The sequence below is a fragment of the Hippopotamus amphibius genome, chromosome 13, assembly GCF_030028045.1.
Source record: "Hippopotamus amphibius kiboko isolate mHipAmp2 chromosome 13, mHipAmp2.hap2, whole genome shotgun sequence".
Classification (NCBI taxonomy): Eukaryota; Metazoa; Chordata; class Mammalia; order Artiodactyla; family Hippopotamidae; genus Hippopotamus; species Hippopotamus amphibius.
Genome location: NC_080198.1, coordinates 92,271,389 through 92,291,707, shown reverse-complemented (window position 1 = coordinate 92,291,707; position 20,319 = coordinate 92,271,389). Strand labels below are relative to the sequence as shown.

At 45.8% G+C, this 20,319-nt stretch overlaps 1 protein-coding gene across 1 annotated transcript; it reads right to left on the bottom strand.

Moving 5' to 3' along the window:
• Positions 1-1,869: 1,869 nt before the first annotated feature.
• Positions 1,870-20,292, bottom strand: LYAR (Ly1 antibody reactive). The gene is made up of 9 exons (XM_057706734.1): positions 20,145-20,292; positions 14,781-14,957; positions 13,316-13,430; positions 10,220-10,327; positions 10,021-10,104; positions 6,424-6,829; positions 6,009-6,095; positions 2,745-2,830; positions 1,870-2,259 (listed from the first exon to the last, which is right to left on the bottom strand). The coding sequence occupies exons 2-9, from the start codon at positions 14,900-14,902 to the stop codon at positions 2,125-2,127; spliced, it is 1,143 nt and encodes a 380-aa protein (XP_057562717.1). The 5' UTR covers positions 14,903-14,957; positions 20,145-20,292; the 3' UTR covers positions 1,870-2,124.
• Between the last annotated feature and the right edge of the window lie 27 nt (positions 20,293-20,319).

Below are 20,319 nucleotides of genomic sequence, written 5' to 3'. Positions count from 1 at the left end.
AGCCCATCTTCTCCCAAATCCTATTTGTAAACTGCATCACAGAAAATGGCCAGTGTATATAGTTGACCAGGAATGCCAGAAAAGAAGCAAAAAAAATGTTGTTTTTGAAGTGTGTCAGAATGCCTCCCTGGTACTTTTGGGGAAACCCAAATGTCAGACCCATCACACCAGCATAGGGACAGGCAGAACATGGTAGAATCCAATCTTACACTCGACTTAGACAAAATGAAGCCATGAACCCCCAAACAAATGTCATTATATTGGTTCCAAAGTCCACGGAGCTCCAATACCATGCGTGTTTGAGTTCAAGTCAGGCAGGCAACTGCCAAAACCAAAGGGCGGTCTCTGTGCTAAGACTTCGGGAAGGATCTGGAGACTGAGCTTTGCAGCCAGAGCCAATGGGGCAACCACAGGCACGGGGAGCCGTCCCCGCCACCAGCTGCAGCTTCCAGTGAAGACACCCGCCCGTGACACTGACCGCCATTTGCTGGCCTTCCTTCATCCTTGTAGGGCTCAAGGGAGCCGAGGCTACCTCCTCCAGGCCAATCTTCTGCTAGCATTCTGGAACAGCCTTAAATGCAGGACAGTAAAACTGACGGAAAAATAAAAATCGACACCAATCCTGAAATACAGTGGCCCTTGCTTCTGCTCCCTGGAGCGCTGGGACAGGAAGAGGTCCTGGGCTGGACTCAGGGCTCTGCTCTGTCCCTAACGACGTGTCCTGGGTCAAGCTTCACTTTCCCCTCCTTTTCCCCCTTTGCTTCCAAAACGTCTAAAGCTTCTCGTGGCTCAGAAATTGTTCCCGCTAACAGGAGTGATGGCAACCACTGAACAGGTGTCTCTGGGCTTTAGGTATGGTGCAGTGAGCGTCATACAGATTAGTTCCTTCGCTCACAACCCAAGAGGGACCTTTACTGTCCCACTGTCCCGATGAAAAGAGCAAGGTTCAGAGCGGTTAACTATGAAGGGACCAAGCCAGGGCCCGACTCCAGGCCTGAGAAGCCCAGGTTCTCCTTCCTCCTGACACAGTGCCACTGAATCCCGCCGTGACACAGCAGCACGTCCCCAAATCAGAACAGAACATGCTGCAAGTCCAGGAGGAGAGCTGGCTCATCTGGGACTCAGAGGCTCACAGCTTATCTCCATCTGCCCCCTCCTCCTGTTACTCCTCCCCCACCTAATCCTTTCAACACGTGCTGCATGTGCCATTCTTGCTTTCACCTGCAGTAAGAGGTATTAACGATGATCGTTAACACTGGTTAAAGGGGTGATTCTTACCACACACACCAGCTATTAAGGGACTTGTGGGCGAAACCGACTCAAATAGCAAAAAAGTGGCCTGGCTCTCCTGCATAATAACCAGGACTTAGAGGACCAGTTCTGAAAGCCTGTCAATCCAATCAGAGCACCAGAGAAACAGCAACACAATGGATTCAGTTTCAAATGAGCCGGTTCCCTATACCTGGTCACAGGCCACACCCCAAATCCAGCCACCAACAAATCTGCCTTTGGCCAGAGTGGATGGGCCAAACTGTTACAGAGAAACCCCCTCTCAAGAGAAGAACTCCTGGCTGGGCAAGGATTATGACACACAAAAGACTGTCTCGACTGTTTCTGAATGAAATACTGCAACTCACATGTACACTTAAGCCACACAGAAAACTAACCCACAAAGCCCTCTAATTGAAAACATACAGAAATGATGTTGTGAAAACAACTGCTTTCTAGCCTGACCAAGTTATTTTCTGACTTGCCGCATTTAAAAACATTTTCACTGGGGCTTCCTAGGTGGCGCAGTGGTTAAGAATCCGCCTGCCAATGCAGAGGTCACGGGTTCGATCCCAGCTCCAGGAAGATCCCACATGCCGCGGAGCAACTAAGCCCGTGTGCCAAAAAATAAAAAAATAAAAACATTTTCACTGCCACGAATTTAGAACTTGGGACAAGAATATATTTTATTTTCCCATATAAGTTCTACCAAAAATATATTTTTTTTCTTAACTTAAAAATACAGCTTTGGAAAGCAAAATCTGAGTTGTGATAATTCATTACATGTTTTACAAATGGTTGTGAAAGGAAGAGAGGGATCAACAGAATGGATTCGATTTTTAAATATAAAAATGTTCATTTTAAAAGCTTGACCTTGTCCTTTAATATCTTCAAGGTGGGGTTCTTGCTGATTTTCTTGTTAAAGATGACCAGGAGCTCCTCTTCAGATCTGTGATGTTCATTTGTCACAGCGTAGTACTGAGCTAAAACCTTCACAAAGGAAAACAACTGTCAAATGGGTGTATTTGTCCTGACAAGTGACCTACAAAGTTCTTTCTCTGACCCAGAATAAAGCCAACAGTGACAAATGAAAGAACCCAGGTGCTGGTTACACAGGGGTGTCCTGCTCGTGACAATTCATGTAGCTGCACACGTGTGAGCACTTGGCTGCATATCAGACACTGATAAAAAATTACACAGAGAAAAAAAAAAACACTGTTCTGGAATAATCCAAAGACAGCAGGTGCGGTAATTTTCGCATTTAAGGTATGGAGGCACTGCTCTGGCTGAGCAAGCATGGAGGGGCTTGACTCCATTCCTTCCCCACAAGCCCTGAGGGCTGAAAGGAGCAGCATGAAGGTCACTGAGACACACATATACACTAATTGATAGTATTTCAAATTTAGAAAAACAGAACAAAGCTCTACATTTTAAAATAAAGAACTGATTCTCCCCAGCTTATAAACCTGGCATACCTTTTTCCTTAGCTTTTTGATTGCTATTTCGTTGTCTGGGGCCTGTTTCAGAACTGCTTTAATGGTTCCTTTCCAGTTGAATTTACCTACAATGTAGAGAATTATATGTAAAACATTGTGTTTTGCTGCACTACCAAAAGGGTTAAGAAACCATTTTTGCACCATCTACTTGCTTCCTAGGAAATGAACAAGCCCAGCATGAAGAGGATGCCACAGCACCACGCAGCAGGCACCTGACCCGTCCAATCACAGTGGCCAGGAAGCACTGACTACCATCCACAGAACTCATTCTTAGAGTGAGCAGGCTACCTAAGTGTCACTAAGTACCACCATCCTACAAGCTCCTATAAAAGGATAGGAGCTGAATCTAATGAACTCAAGATTTACTAAGCATCCTTAAGGATCCACTAAGAGGAAGGGGCTGTCTAAGCACAGTAAGCAGGGCAAAGATGAGCAAAAGGAGCTGAACCTTGAACCAGAGGACAGCCACAAAGAATTACTGCCAGCAGGTCAGGACTCATCTAGGGAACCTCTGCCTCTGGGAAGATGAAGACATGTATGCTGAAGATACATAATGCTAATGAAAGAAACCAAAGATTTAAATAAACAGAAAGACATGCCATGCTCATGGACTGGAAAACAACACAGTAAAGATGATCAACTCTCCCCAGACTGATACACAGGTATGAGGCAATTCCTATATAATCACAGCAAGATTTTTTGCAACTATAGGCAAGATTATCCTAAATCTTCTAATTCTGTAAAAGAATCAAGTGAGAGGAATAACTCTACCCCATTTCAAGACTCGGATATAACTACTCTAGTCAAGAATGTGTAGTGGAGGGACAGATACACAAACCCATGAAACAGAACCCAGCACAGAACTACACAAACAGGCCCAACGGATACTTGACAAAGGTGCACAAGCAATTCACTGGGGGAAAGACAGCCTTTTCAACAAATGGTGTGGACTAACTGGACCCTGACGAGCCAAGAAATGAACGCTGAGCTTAGCCTCATAAGAACCAACTCAAGGGACGTCCCTGGTGGCGCAGTGGTTGGGAATCCACCTGCCAATGCAGGGGATACAGGTTTGAGCCCTGGTCCAGGAAGATCCCACAGGCCAGAGAGCAACTAAGCCCGTGTGCCACAACTACTGAACCTGCGCTCTGGAGCCCGAAAACCACAACTACCGAGCCCACATGCCGTAACTACTGAAGCCCACACACCTAGAGCCCATGCTTCACAACAAGAGAAGCCATGGCACTGAGAAGCCTGTGCACCTCAATGTGGAGTAGCCCTTGCTCTCCACAACTAGAGTAAGCCCATGTGCAGCAACGAACACCCAACACAGCCTATAAATTAATTAATTAATTAAAAAAAAAACTAACTCAAAATGGATCATGGACTTGAGTGTAAAATCTAAGACTATAAGACATTTAGGAAAAAACAGAGAAAAAGTCTGGGATTTAGGGCTGGCAAAGAGTTTTTAGACGACATCAAAAGTAACTCAAAGGAAAAATTGATAAATGAGGCTTCATCAAAATCAAAACCTTTTGCTCTACACAAAGATCCTGTTGAGAGGATAAAAAGATAAGCTACAGACTGAAAAAAACTTGCAAACCACATATCCCACAAAGGACTAGTATTTAGAATATATAAAGAACTCTCAAATCTCAACAGTTAAAAAAAAAAAAATCAACAATCCAATTAGAAAATAGGCAAAGAACAAGAACAGACAATTCAATGAAGAGATAGACAGATAGCAAATAAGTGCATGAAAAGACTTTCAACGTCATTAGGGATATACAAATTAAAACCACTATAAGCTATTATTACATACCCATCAGAATGGCTAAAATAAAAAATAGTAACACCACCACATGTTGGCCAGGATGTGGGGAAACTGGACCCCTCACACATTGCTGGTGGGAATATAAAATGGTACGGCCGCTCTTGAGAAAGCTGGCAGTTTCTTAAAAAACTAAACATGCAACTACTGTACTACACAGCCAGTGCACTCCTGAACATTTATTCCAAAAAACATGACACATGTCCACAGGAAAACCTGTACATGAACTTTATTCATAATAACAACCCAGATGTCCGTCAACAGGTGAATGGATAACCAGACTGTGGTCATTCACACCACAGACCACTGCTCACGATGAAGAGCAATGGGTTATTGAGATGTGCAGCGACCTGGATGAACCTCCCCAGGGTAACACTGAGTGTAAAGAGCCAGTCTCAGAAGGTTACACACTAAACGATGTCACATTCTGAAATCAGAGTTATAGAAATGGAGAGGCAAACAGAGAGGTAAATGGAGGTAAACAGTGTTGACCTCTGGGGTAAAGGAGGGGGTGGGGCGAGAGGAAAATGGGTGTGGCTATAAGAGGGCAGCAGGAAGGTGGGGTGGGGTGGGATGGGATGGGGATGTTTGTCTCTTGACTGTACAAGGTCAACAGCCCAGTGGAATTTCGTCCCACAGTTGTGCAAGGTGTCAAGCCTCGAAGGAAATTACGTAAAGGCTACAGAAGGATCCGTAAGTCTGTATCATTTCTTACAACTGCACATGAATCTACAATTATCTCAAAACTAAAAATTTAACTTAAAAAAAAAAAAAAGCTTCACATATACAGAGTTACAAGCTAAGATATCTAACTCAGCTTGGGCAGTTACTGAACTTCTGTGAATAAAGTCTCAATTCCCATGTGAGTCCCCAGGCCTGTCCTCGCCTGGCAGGACCCTAGGGAGTGCTCCAGGCCCAAGCGGTGGGAACAGCTCTGTGGAGGAGGCAGCATTTAAGAGGGACCTCGGAGCCTGACAAGTACACATTCTGGCTGGGGGAGAGGGGTGGCCGTGGGGCTCCAAGCTAGGGGACACCAAGAACAGACCCAGAGATGGAGGAGGCACAGCCAAGCCCGGCTGGACCTCAGAGCACTTCTAGGAGAGGATGAGAGGCAGGGACAAGGGAGGCAGGGAGAGGGAGCAGGGTCTCGGACCCGGGGTTCATCTTAAGCTCCAAAGAGAATACATGTTTCCAATCCAGACAGCTTTATGTTCTATCCTTAAAGCTAGACAGACCCTATAAGACTGACTCACACAGCTCTCATTCCTTTCTTTGGAGTCACACCCTAGAGAATGCATTTTGCTTCAGATTCCTCCACGTGCCTCCAAAGGGCATGACCATCAGACGGGCCGGCTCTCCCCCTCCTCCCCCAGTCTAAAGGGGGCACAGCTTCCAAATGGTGGCAGCCATACCTTCTGCAGGAGCCTCACGGTTTTCCAGTTCTCCATCCTCAGAATGTTCTGGGAGCTTAATCTTTTTCTTCTTAGAATCGGCTTCAACTAAGTAATTAAGAATATTTTAAAAAATATTTCGCATCGGTAATAGCAGCTACTATTCAGTGAGACCCACATGGCCAGGCCCCTCACATCCATCACCCTGCTCATCCCCCAAGCGCCCCAGCCCCGTGGGGTTTCCAAGGCAGATGACAAAATGGGCAGTTGAGAGGTGATGTCACCTGCCCAGACTAAGCCCAGGATGGCCTGATCCCAAACCTTATGCTCTTTGCCTTACATGGTTCAAAATGCAAGGTCTAACAGACTTTATACATCCCAAACTCACAGCTTAAAAATTCTTCAACAAACCCTGGAGCATAAGCTAGTGGCACACCTTCTGAATGCTTCCGCTTTCTTTTCCCCAGACCGGCTTTTGTCTCTTCTCCCTCCGCGTCTCCATCCACCACCCCGTCCTGGGTGCGCTCGGCCTTGCTCCTCTTCCTCTGGCTCTTCTTCCCCGCAGAGCCGGCGGCCTCCCCGGCGGCCTCCTGCCCCGCTTTGTGCTTTTTAGGCTTCTGACTCTTTGAATTCTCTTGGTGGTTTTCTAATCTTAGTTCTTTCTTTTCTTTTTTTCTATTCTTCTGCCGTTCTTCCTTCCTTTCTCTCTTATTCTTCTTCGCCTCTGCTGGCTCTTCCGTGCTGTCGTCTGCTTTGGAGGACGTGACCTTGGCATTGTTCTCTGCAGGTGCTCTGGCCACTTGCTCCAGTGGCTGCTGCTCTTGCCCCTTACCGACTGGTTCCTTATTATTAAGCAAAACCAAGAAACACATAAATACACATTCCAGACATATATCATTGCATGTATCTACTGAATAAATCCTTCTAAGGAAACTGTTATTACTTACCATTTTATAAATGTGACCCCCCCAATAGTCAACATGTAGCAGTAAATATACAAAAATGGGAAAAACTACCCCCAGCCCACATTCCTCTCTGCACTTAACAGGCATTTTCATTCCACTGGAAAAGTGAAGAATCCGTATGTCACATAAAAGCCAGACCCTTAATTCTGGCTCACTATTTGCCTTTTAGACAGAAGATGCGCATGGAGGTGTGGCAGGAACCACCAGATTTATGCATCTGCAGACCTGGGTTCAAGTTTCAGCTCTGTTCATTACTAGCCAGGTGTCTCAGGGCAAGTTATTTATCTGCTCCAAACGTACTTGCTCATCTATAAAAAGAAAGGTAGTGATATCGACCTGATACAGTTCAGGTACAAATCAAATGAGAAACGCGGTGCCCAATACAGCAGCCAGATGTATGGGAAGAGTTTTGTAAACTACTGAGCGCTGTTATCATCAGTCTTCTCATCATCACATTGATGGTTACCCTTAGGGGACAGTCAGGGACACCTGGACAGAGTACGAAGCAGCGAGTAAGGAACCATGGAAACAGGCACTAGAATAAGATAAACTTTCCATTCACTGCACCACCTTATTCAAACCAGCACACACATTGTTTTAAAAAATGACTCCAGCACAGCCAGCCCCGCTGCCTGCTGTCTTCTGACTATAAATACGCTGCAGTCTCTATGCGTGTCCCTTCTCAAGAGAACGTGCAGCCATTCACTGAACTGCCTGGTGAGCCTGATGCATCTGGAGGGGCGGGGCCACAGTCAGTCCTGGCGGCTCCGGGGCCACTGCAGGTGTGGTGGGAACCACTGGACTTACGGTCCGCGGCCTGGGCCCACATTCCGTCTCTGTTAGTTTCTAGCCAGGGACTGTCACAAGTCACTGCGGTCCTCCTCCTTTGGGAGTCGAGGTCAAAAGGCGGGAGGTGCTGCCCCCAAACTGACCCAACTGAAGGGCTGGCTTTCCCTGACACACAAGAGCCCTGCCAAGCTCCCGCCTCATGCAGCCCTTAATGCCCGGCCCGGGCTCAAAGAGTTGCATTTAGGATATTAATACTAAACATTAAAGTAAATAGTTGGAGTTTTCTCAGGAGCAGTTCAGAGAAGTCAAGTCGTCCAGGTGCATGCAGAGGAGGCAGGGGATGAGTTCAGACAGGATCTCAGCGGGAAGAGGGCCACCCGGTCCTACAAGCTCCTTCCTACGGGACAGTGTGTAGTGAGCATCACGACAGCAGGGTCTGAGCGCCGCAGCCCTGAGCCTGCCCCACTCAGCTAAGCCTCCAGCTGCTGCCTCGCCTCCACTTCCAAACCAACCCCCAGGCTGCTGGGAGAGCGGGGAGAGAGGGAGGGAGGGAAGGAGGGAGGCAGACTCACATTCACCCACCCAGCAGCCACTCAATAAATGAGTGAACACATTCACTCCCCATCTGCTTCCTGCTTCATTCCAGGCTCTCCTCCAGCGTGGTCTCCTCAGCGACAATTTCACTGACTCTCTCCTGCAAAAGCACCCTCTTACTCTCTGCCCTGTCTCTGCCTCCCACTTCTTCCTGGCCCTTATCACCACCTGACATCACAGCACCAACCCTCAAACGCAGCTGTCTGTCTCCCCTGTTGGAATACAGCTCTGGAGGGCAGGACTCGGGCCTGAGGAGGCTGCAACCACAGTGACCAGGTGCAATGTGCACGAGGGTCCAGGGAGTGCTGCAGCCGAGAAGGATGTAAAGCCTCCAGCCCAACACCTCAGGGGCCTCGGAACCGTTTGCACCACAAACTCTCGGCATGTGCTGGGATACTCACTGCACAAAGGCAAAACAATAGCAAGCCTTGCTTTACAGAGCTCAGGGTTTACCACGAGCTACGTACTGGTTATTTTATGTAATTCTTAACGTGTTCACAGCTTCAAAAAGCAAAGTGGAAAAAACTTTTTTTTGAACTCTGGAGTTTAAGTAATTTCAAACTTTTGATTCCTGTTAAAATAACTGAAATAACCTTTAAAAAGCAGGTGCCACATAAATGCCAATTAAATGACTGTTTACAAGGTTTCAAAGGCCCAATTTGCGTGTTTAGAGGCAAATGCTAGGTATACTGCCAAGAGGAAGTTTCATTTTTATCCCAATTTGAGGCCAAAACTATTCTCTCTACATAAAGCAAATAACGTGATTAGAGTAAAAGACCAGTCAGACCCCACTGTTTCTTTTGAAACACTAATGATACGTCTCTAGATGGGACATATGCTCCAAGCAGGAGCAAAGTGTGACTGAACTGGTGAGAAAAAATGTTTCACAACATAACCAAGAATGTTCCTACAAGATACCAAACTGAGACTCTCTGCCTGTGTATTCCACACCTGGGGCCTCTCTGATCAAACCATTTTGACTGAAGGTGGTTGACTGATTTACTCCAACGAATTCTCCGTCCACCAGAAGGAAGGAGACCAGCACCTACCAAGTGCCCCCTGCCTACTGGGCATGAGCTGGGAATGCTTGTACACCTCACCTGCTTTAATACTACAACACGTACAGGGCCTTCCGTGACCCCTCAGCCCACACCTAAAAGAACACCTAGTCACCCTCTCTGTCCTCACCCTGTTTATTTTTCTTGGTGGCACTCTCACCACCTGAGACATTTTCTATTTTTTTTTTGGGGGGGGGGGGGCTGACACATATCAGGTACCCAGTAAGTACTGAGTATAAAAACCCACTTTTATTTAAGGAAATTTAGGCTCAGAGAGGTTAAATAACATGCCCAAGATCAAACGCTTGGCAAACCGCACAGCAGGGAGTCAAACCAGGTCTGTCAGAAACCCAAAGCTTCTGTTCTTTCCAACACCTCCCGATGCCTGATTTCTAAGTGGATCAATTCATGTTAGCTGATACCATTATCAAACATTGGGATTAAATACCTTTCTCTGCACAATAAGGAAATCTTCTCTGCAGTGCACTCAGTTAATTCCTTCCCATTAATGAAGGCACAGAGAGGCTCTCTGAAAAAGAAGGCTGTCTTGACCTCCAAAAATAAGACATTCCCATTTCATTATTACTAATCATTTTTGCCACAAATCTAGAGTGAGATCTGACTTACATTGCTGGAAGCTTCAGAAAAGATATTCCACACCTGCTCCAGGATAGATTCATTATGAACTTTTAAACTGTTCTTCATCCAATTCTGTATGGGAGAAAAAGAAAAAAACCCACTTATCCCATATTTTGGCAGGTACACATAAGCTGTCACCGATGGGCCCACATCCCCTCTATGCAAGGAAGTCATATCAAATACACACCTGAAATTTCGCCCTTTTCCTGGGAACATTGTCAAAACCACTAATTTGCTCCAAAAGTTCCCTCACTTTGGGGCTGACATTGGGTCTTTTTATTAACTCATTAATTTTCTGCAAAAAAGGAAGACACAACAAAGGCAATAAACAATTGACAGATGAGTTGCATGGAAGTCAAACCAGAGGGTTCACACTTCAAGTACAGATTCTGTATTAATGTCTATGTTTACATATTCAGCATAGTACTGAAAGCCCAGAACAATCAGGCAAGAAATAAAAGGCATCTGCATTGGAAAGGAAGAAGTAAAATTATCTCTGTTCGAAAATAGCATAGTCTTACACATTGCAAACCCAAAAGATTCCACAAAAAGACTCTTCAGGACCAATTAATAAGTTCAGCAGTTACAGGATACAAAAATCAACACTCAGAAATCAAGTTGCATTTATATATGCTAACAATAAACATACTGAAAAAGTAATTAAGAAAACAATTCCACTTATAATACCATCAAAAAGAATAAAATACTTAGGAACTTAACCAACCAAGGAGGTGAAAGACATATACTGAAAATCAAGAAACATTACGGAGAGAAATTAAAGAAGATATAAATAAATGGAAAGACATCCCTTGTCCATGAATTGAAGGCAGTATTATTAAGATGTCAATACTACCCAAAGAGAGCTACAGATTCAAATGTAATCCCTATCAAAAAATGAAAAAGTTCTGGAGATGGATGGTGGTGACGGTTGCACAACACTGTGAATGCAGTCTGTTGTATATACTTAAAAATGGTTAAAATGGTAAACTTTATGTCATGTATAATCTATCACAATTTTTAAAAACTGAAAGAAAAAAATATAAACAAACCAAAAGTGATTAAAAGAATAAGACAAAAATGGATATTCTAGGGACTAGGGAATAAATCTAAGGTCAAGACAACAATATTAAGATATAACAAATATGAAATAGCAAGAACAGAGATGAAAAATAAATAAGTTGATCTAGAGAAAGGGCTTATGGCAATCACAGTGAAGGCAGAGGAAAAAGGTAATTATTAAAGTTACTGAGATGACAATACATAAGAAAGATGGTCACTTATGAACCGACAAAGAATGCCGCTAAACAAATACAATGCAGGAAAGAGTCCCTGCATTAGGGAAGAACTCCAGCTGCATATAAACAGACCAGAAAAAAAGTGATATACGATACAAAGAGGATAAGGCAAAGCTTCCCCAGGCACCCAGGCAGAAATACAAATCAAGAAAACACGAACAAAGAAGTCAGGCTAGCTCAGCACTGGCCAGAGCCAAGTGCTGAAGCAGAAAAGTGCACTGGAGACCAAGTTTGGAGGAAAACACCGTGATTCACACCAAACAGGGTATTTCACCCCAACCCACTACCCACTCTCCACACGTAAGCACAGACATCTGGAAGGATGCTCAGTGGACATTAACACCGATGGGGTTCCAAAATTCAATCTTTAAAAATGGAAAGTTTAAGGATTTAAGGAAAAGAATAAACACCCAAATCTACGTCTGTTAGACAGGTAGCAGCAGGCCCCATACACTCTCCCAGCAGACCACACTCAGTCTTAGGTGTCTGCTAACAATGCCAGCTAGAGGGGAATCAGATGGGGAGTGGACCGGTGGACCAGGACAGAACCCAGAGTAAAGTTCTCAGATCTCTAATACAATGGCACGGCTGCTGAAGCTTGATAATTTAGAACAAGGGTGGGCAAACCTTTTCTGAAAGGATTTGAGGCTTTGCAGACCAGTTTCCATCCTAACCACTCAGTGCAGTCCTTGTAGCGCTAAACCGGCCAGAGACAATGTGTAAACAAATGGGCACGGCTGGGTGCCAATAAAACTTCACAAAGTGATGGACGGAGGGCAGGGTCTGACCTGTGGGCTGCAGTTTGCTGACCTCTGCTCTAGAGGATTTCATTCAAGATGTGATGTCAACAGACACGGAACTCATACAGCAGGTACCTCAAGCCCAGGGGCATAGGAATGTCATCTGGTTCTCGGGGAGAGTGGACACAGGGTCCCAAAGTGTGGCTGATGGCCGCCAGCCCAAATATCTCAGTTAACACAAAGGGTCTCAGCAGCTTCTCAATCTGCACTGGCAGACTCTGCTAGTCCTCTGTGACCAGATGTTCCCTCCCAGGAGCTTCCTACCTCGATGACATTTGTCTTTTCATCCTCCTACCTTCCTTTCTGAAACTTTCCTCCTGTTACTATTCTGTAAATGGTGAATAACATACTGGAAGTTCTATCTCAGTAAATTAGGGATTTCGTTGCTTTTGCTGCTTTTATTGTGTATGTTTTCATCTTACTTTAGAAGTAGAAAATTCCTCACATTTACGAAAATGTCTTTATTTCGCCTGATTCTGATGACTGACAGATATCACCACTTAACATGGTTTGAGTTATAAAGGTTGCATCATCACTAGACACAGATACAGATTAGAAACATTCCACTCAATTTCGCAGCCAAGATAAAGTCAGTGAGAATTCAGAAATATTTTAGCAAGAAATCTGCAGGCACTTCCCTGATGGTCCAGTGGTTAAAACTCTGCCTTCCAACGCAGGGAACATGGGTTTCATCCCTGGTCAGGGAACTAAGATCCCACATGCCACAGGGCAACTAACTCTGTGCACTGCAGCTACTGAGCCCACATGCCACAACTAGAGAGCCCATGTGCTACAACTACAGAGCCCATGTGCTCTGGCGCCTGAGTGCTGCAACTAGAGAGCCTGCACACTGCAACTAGAGAGCCCATGTGGGCCACAACTACTGAGTCCACACACCACAACTAGAAAGAAGCCCACGTGCCACAACGAAAGGTCCTGCATGCCGCAACTAAGACCCGACACAACCAAAAATAAATACATTAATTAAAAAAAAAGAAATCTGCAAAATATGTAGATTAAAGACAAAATACACTGCAGTGGTAGTGAAAGAGAAATAAAGAGCTCTATCCTAAGAGGTGATGTTTCGGGGTCTCGTCTGCATGGATGAGACATTTACTCTTGGCTCCTCAGGCCTCCCGAGAAAGCCGATGTCAGATGAAGCTCCTCGATGAACTAGAAAGACCTTACCTGAATCCACGCCTGCTGTTTAAAGTCACCTTTGTGGGTTTTACCTTCATACCCTTTGCCGCCATACTTCTGATCTTCGCTGATGCATTTCACATGGTTTTTATAGTCGTCGCCCCTGAAAGTGAGAAAGTTCCACCATTAGATTGATTCTCAAATTGGAGTCTCTGTCTGAAGCGAGCGTGCTGCCCCGGCCTCCCACTGTCCACACTTACATTCGTATCTGTGCTCTGCACGCCATCCCACCTCTTTCACTCACTCTGCTGGTAACCTCCTGGTCACAGCACATATTCCTTCTTTCCAGTTGTTCAAAACCCACCACCAAACTTTCCACCCATTTTTATATACAAATGTCTTAGAATCAAATTGATAGGCAGTATTTTTTTTTTTAGTCATAAGTGAATATATACTAAATGAAAAAGAAAGTTCTCTACAACAGGGTGGCTTTATCTTAAATTACAAAACCTGTAGGATTTCCTGGTAATATAGTAGGCAATCAATAATCAGCCGTAGACTGAGTTAAAAGGTGGTGTAAAATGGTGGTATCAGGTCACAAAAAAGATCTCAAGAGTCTTGGAAAACAAAGAAACTCAATTCTGTCTCACACAATCTTTCTGAAGCTCTATGGGGTCCTCAGGGAAACACTGGGACAAGGTTGAGGGCAAAGTCCTCTGAGGAAAAACCACCCAATTTTCACCTGTTCTATACATCCTGCCACCTAGGATTAGGTATGAACAAAGACTTTAGCAGTTTCCAAACTTTTTTTTTTTTTAATCACTGCTTTAGAATGAAATTAAAAGGGATGGTTAGCAAATATCCCCCAAATGCCACAGAGGCCATTAGGGAAGATGCGCCAAAAGCTGCCTTTTTACCTGGACCCTCTGGCACTGAAGGGAATCAGCATAAGCCTGAGGTTAGCCAACTGCAAAGCAAGGTCCCTCCTGCCCCCTCCCCTCAGTCCTCACCTTTCCAGGGACCCCCTCAGTGGAAGCACCTGACACACTCGGGGCCTGGAGCTTCACTCCTACCATCACCTCCGATTTTCTAGGAGGGCCGAATCTCTTCTCCCAGATATCTCCTCCACTGAATTAATAAACTCATTTTCCAGTCTATCAATCCATCTCTTCACTGTGATCAAGACACCACACCCCTGAAGCCCTCCTCCACATGGTCACCCCCCTGGGTCTGGTAACGGTGGCAAGGACACGACAGCAACAGCAAGTGTCACAGACTGATCAGATTATGACCAAACCCAGAAATCCCTTCCCCTGAGTCTTCTCTCTAAATCACCCTTAAAAGGCAAACAGTCTTGTAAAGCACTTTTATTTTTTTTTGTTAATTTCTTTCCTCAAATTTGCCTCTTGCTTTGTTTTGTTGTTGTTGTTGCTTTTCCTGCTTTGTGGGACCAGGGGTTCCATCACTGCTCTGGACCTTTACTATGGATCTACATGAATTCTGTGGAACTTACCAGAAGTCTTTACCGCAGTCAATGCAGGAAAGACACTCACAGTTTCTACAAAGAGCCACGTGCTTTTCCACTTGTATTTTCTTCACTGAGTCACCACATGCATTGCATGTAAAAAACACCATTTTTAGCTAAATGATTAAATATTCTTTTTATCCAAGACAGGTTTTAAGTCTTATCCTAAAAAAAAAAAAAAAAATTCAAAAAGGAAAAAAGATAATTATCACTGTAGTCTGAAACTTCTTTTCCAAATATGATTCAGACAGCTAACTTTTCACATGAAAATAACAACACAACAGAATCAAAGTTGATTAGCAATCTACATAAGCCTCTACCACGACATAAGTAAAATTATAATCAACAATAATAATATGGGTAACATTTGTGGAGTGCATGCTTCCCATGTGCTGGGCTCTATTCTAAGAGCTTTATGCAAATGAACTTATTTAATCCTCACAGCCACCCTATGAGGGAAGGACTATTATTGTCCACAATTTACATGAGGTATCGGGACTCAGATTAAGTAACCTGCCCAAGGTCACACAGTAGCAGAGCAGGGATTTAAACTTGGCAGGCTGGCTCTAGAGATGACGAGTTTTGGGGGTGTTATGTGAAATATCCTACCTTTTCTAATAACTTTAAGTGCATACATGCATTCTCTTTCTCTCTAATGCCTCTCGCTGTGTGCTGCAAATTATTTCAAGTCCCCAAATACAATAAGAACACAGAAAAGTGGAACTGAAGAAGGTTTAGAAAGTGGAGAAAAAGCCTAAAAATAATTTCTATTAGCACAAAAAGCACTCATATAGGCATAACTATGTACCCATATCCGCAGATTTTAAAAATGAGGACGTGCCTCTCAGTTTTAAGGAACAGGAGTAGGTGCTGCTCCCTGTCGGATCAATCAGACAGAAATGGGACTTGGGACTTCCCTGGTGGCGCAGTGCTTAAAAATCCACCTGCCAATGCATGGGACATGGGTTCGAACCCTGGTCCAGGAAGATCCCACATGCTGCAGAGCAACTAAGCCTGTGCACCACAACTACTGAGCCTGTGCTCTAGAGCCCGTGAGCCACAACTATTGAGCCCATGTGCCGCAACTACTGAAGCCTGCACGCCTAGAGCCCGTGCTCCGCAACAAGAGAAGCCACAGCAATGAGAAGCCCACGCAACACAATGAAGAGCAGCCCCCACTTGGCAAAACTAGAGAAAGCCCACGTGCAGCAACGAAGACCCAAAGCAGCCAATAAATAAATAAATAAAATTTAAATTTAAAAAAGAAAGAAAGAATATCCAGACGTCCCAATGCTGGGTCCTGAATTACTGGAGGGTGTTCCCAAACCCAGGTGTCCCAGCACTGGCCCATGATTAAGTGGGTCCACACCTACACATAACTACCATTTTAAAAAGCGCATGGAGATGCTGTTGTGCTCGACAAAACACAAATTCACCTAAAAGTGCAACAGAAGTCATAGTAACTTTCCAGGGTTATATAATTTTTTAATCACTAGATTCTAAAAGAGTACTGTCATTTTACATTATAAATAAGTTTCACAGCAAAAATAGTGAGAACAATTGTTTAACCCAGCACTTTCTTCCTCACGATGAAGGTAAGAATCAAGTGAACTGATACAATTTGTTTCAGGATAAGCTTCACCTGAGAATCCTTCAGCACAAATGAGCAGATCCTGGAGAATTCTCACCCGTGAAATCACCATCTCTCCTCCACTCCCACGCTCTGAGTCACTGCTGGAGAGGACATACTTAAGCAAGGATGGGGCTACTCCCATCCACTCAGCCCTGAATGGAAATGTACATCCCAGCTGTAACTCCAGGGTTTACAGAGGCCCAGCTGGTCTCTCTTGGATGTCAGTTTGCCTGATGTGCTACACACAAAATGTGGGTCCCTGACCCCAGGGCCCCTTCCTCAGCTCACCATCAGGGTTCCATGTGGTTAGCTACAGCCTAGCAGCAAATCCAGAGGAAAGCAAACCTGACTGTTCTGGGATGTGCACCAACAAAGACCATCTTCTCACCTGATTATGATAGACATGTGAACCAGTCGCAAGTCCTGGGGGGCTGGCATCACGTGGACTATGACCCACGCCCCCGAAGCCAGCACTCTGCAGCCGGCAGAAGGCTGATGGATTGCTGGCAGGCACCAGAGCAGCCACCCTGCCTCACAAGGAGAACAAAGGCCAGAACAAGAGCCAACACCACACTGTCGAATAAACAGTCTCTAGCGGCACTTTGGTCTAAGAATGAGAGCGAACCATCAATTAATCACCGGGAAATGGACTGTCCGCATACACACAAGGTACTGATAGGAGCAGCTGCGATGGGCCACATCATCTGCTGGAAAATTTAGAACGACTTTCACAATGAGATTCGACAGTGAAAAAAATACCCCCTCAAACTGAAGCTATGGCCTAGAGCTTTCCAGCCTTCATCTTTGAGGTCTATTCTGTATCTTGATCAAGGGGGAGAGGGAAGGGGAGGCAGGCTTCGGGAAGCTTTGAGATCCAGCTGGGAGATGTAGGCTGCAAAGGAAGGTCAGTAATTAAAGGCCTGAGGAGGACCTCACGAGGCGAAATTTATCAACTCAAAGAAGCCACTGAAGTTGACAAAAAAGATGCTCGGAATATCTGTGCAAAACATCTTTCCCTCTGGGGTTTAGCCATACACAGTGTAAACATCAATTCAGGAGAGGATTAGAATTTGGTCACATGTGCTGCAGAAAAATACCCCTCCAAACGTTTTCATTTGGTCTTTTGTGGCATACGTTCACATCTGGAAATTTGTTGGGAGTTTTTAAAAGGTAGAAAGGGTAGCTTGCATAGTAACTAAGAACTCAGTCTCACGGTGCCTTTGCACGTTTAGAGCCATCACTGCATTTTTACAGTTGCTCTGCAGTGGGGGCAGTGCGGCCACCTGTTTACTAAGGAGACGAGGTCTGTAAGCGGCTTGCCCCCTTCTTTGATGCAGTAGACACCTGCACGTGTGCCTGTGCAGGGAGTGGGGGCTGCAAACAACAGCAAACGCAAAACCACCCTGGCTGCACAGCAGAGGGGACCGGCAGCTCTTAGTGCAGGCTTGACAATCTCAGAAGTGGACATGCTCCTAACTTACAAAAGGACCCCCCATGAGAATTCCGCCCCTCCAACTGAAGACCACAAGCACGGCCTGAAACACAAGACTCAACTCACCCAAACGTCACGAGACTAAATAAGTGTGGAAGAAAGTTAAATAATTAAACTTTCAAATGCTGTTTTTGGTAGATTTGTAACATCTGTAACTCAGAAGTTAGAAAAGGTAAACATGTGCTGCATTAAGACTTTTAGGACACCTGTCTACTGGGCTCAGGTGGCATATGTGTCATATAGGCCCATCCATTTAAAGGAAACCTAAGGCTTTAGCCTAAAGCCAGGCCACACTGGGCAAGGAGACCACCCGTGTCACAGCGGAGGATGACAACGGGTATTGGACAGAGCACTGAGTTGATGGGCAGCAGACAGCATCCGTAAGGGGCCCGGAACTTGTGAAGCAATCCAGGCACCTCAGTCTCCTCTTATCAAGACAGTGGCCAAGTTCTGTCGACCTGGGCCTGGCGTCTGGGCCAGAGGATCTGAGCTGGAGTCCACACCTGCCAGTTAAAAGCTAGATGACCTTGAGGTACCTAAACTTCACAGATTCTGTCCATCTGTAAAATGGTCTATTATCTATCTTAGAGTATTGTGTGGAAAGTTAAGTAAGATACCGGATGTCAGTGATGGACCCTTACCCAATGGTAGAATTTCTTGTGATCTATTAATTTGCTCATTGGTGATATGGCTCCCAGCCCCCTCCAAACACATGCTTCTTTAAATACAACCTCAATCCACCCATCTATCTTCATAAACACACTCCAGTCTCCTATGGCTCCCCACCCCATGGGTTCCCACACTACTACCCCGTTTCCTGATAACAGGAACTCAGGTTCATTCTGGGATGGTATTTGGAGTGATTTTTTTTATCCTTCTCCCTACACATTTTTCTATTGTTTATTTTTTTACAAAAAAATGGTAACTATTCTTAAAACATGACTTCACATACATACACACACACACCTAAACCCCATTGCCACCAACACCATCAAAACAGCTCACCCGAGGGGCCAAGCTGTCAACAGCTCCCAATGAGCACTGTGACCTTGAGCAAGTCACTCTACCCTGGGAACTTAAATTCTCCCATCTGTGAAACAATGGATCAGGCCAGCCAGGCCAGCCCTGAGCCCCTTCGGCGGGAGGGGAGGGAGAATTCCAAGAAACGAAGGGTATGGTGAAAGGGAAGGACAGACAAGTACAAACTGTCCAGCATCACACCTAAACCCCTGAATGTCGGGTGATGAGGGTCTGGATGGGCACTCAGGCAGGACCACTCCCTTGCTCTGCAAAAACTCTTGGAGGCAGGTACACCCATCTCCACACAACAGATGAGCCAACCGAGGCTGGGAGAAGCTGAGCTGTGTCTCTGCCTCCCAGTTCCAGTCTCACACCCTCCCCACACACTACATCACCAGCACTGGTTTAAACACTTGGGTAATAACTACCTGTGGAAGCCTATGTGTCAGGCACTACGCTAGACACTGCAGGAGAGGGGGGCTGGGGGCGCTGTTTGAATAAGTCCCAGATGGGCCCTCTGCAGGAAGGGCAGTCTTGCAAGCACTCACACCCCCACCTTATGCCCCTAACCTCTCTTCAGAGGCAGGGGCTGCAGAAAATCCTGACGTTTATTGAGCATCTACTACATGCCAAGCCCTGTCATAGGTGGTTAACACGTTGGGCTCAGGTAATCCTCACAAGAATCCTCTGAATTAGGTTCTATATTATTCTCTTTTGACAGACAAGACACAAAGTGGTTCAGTAATTTGCAGCAGGTCATACATCCAGTTAGTGGCAAACCTGGATTCACACGGAGCTATTCTGGCCCTAAGTCCCGTGCTCTCAATCACTATGCCCTAAAGCCTCCTCCTTTGGGACCCAGCTTCCCAAGACTCAGAGAAGACAAGCGCCTCGTCCCCAACATGCATCAAGCCTGCAGCCCAGCCCAGGGGTGACCAACCATCCTGGCTGGAACCCCCTCTGTGGCTTCCCGGCACGGGGACCTTTGCATTTTAAAACCAGGAGGAACTGGTCATCCCAAGTCCGGGACTCCTTCCACTTCTCCAGAGTATGAATGAGACCTGAATGCATTTCCTCCTTCCACGTGTGTCAGCCAAAGGAGATACTCTCTAACAGTAAAAACGCAGGCATCGGCCACAGCGCGTCCCCCGCCCCACTCTTTGAGCCCCAGCCTCCTAGGTCAGACCTCCGGGCCACCGCCCCTCACCTCTCAGCCAGCGCCTGCCAACGGTTTCAACCGGGCGCTGGGAGCACGTGGAATCGCCACCGCCCGCCCAGCGGAGCCGCCACCTCCCTCTTCAGCTTCCCCGCGCAGAATTCGCGTCTGATCCACCCCGCGCGCCTGCGCGCCGTGGCCGCACGTTCTGGCGGAAGTGACGGAA

Coding starts and splice junctions, on each gene's coding strand:
- LYAR (XM_057706734.1), bottom strand. CDS start 14,902: ATGGTGTTTTTTACATGCAATGCATGTGGTGACTCAGTGAAGAAAATA. Junction 6,096..6,423: donor AAAGCGGAAGCATTCAGAAG/GTGTGCCACTAG, acceptor TTAATTACTTAG/TTGAAGCCGATTCTAAGAAG. Junction 2,831..6,008: donor CCGTGAGGCTCCTGCAGAAG/GTATGGCTGCCA, acceptor TCTACATTGTAG/GTAAATTCAACTGGAAAGGA.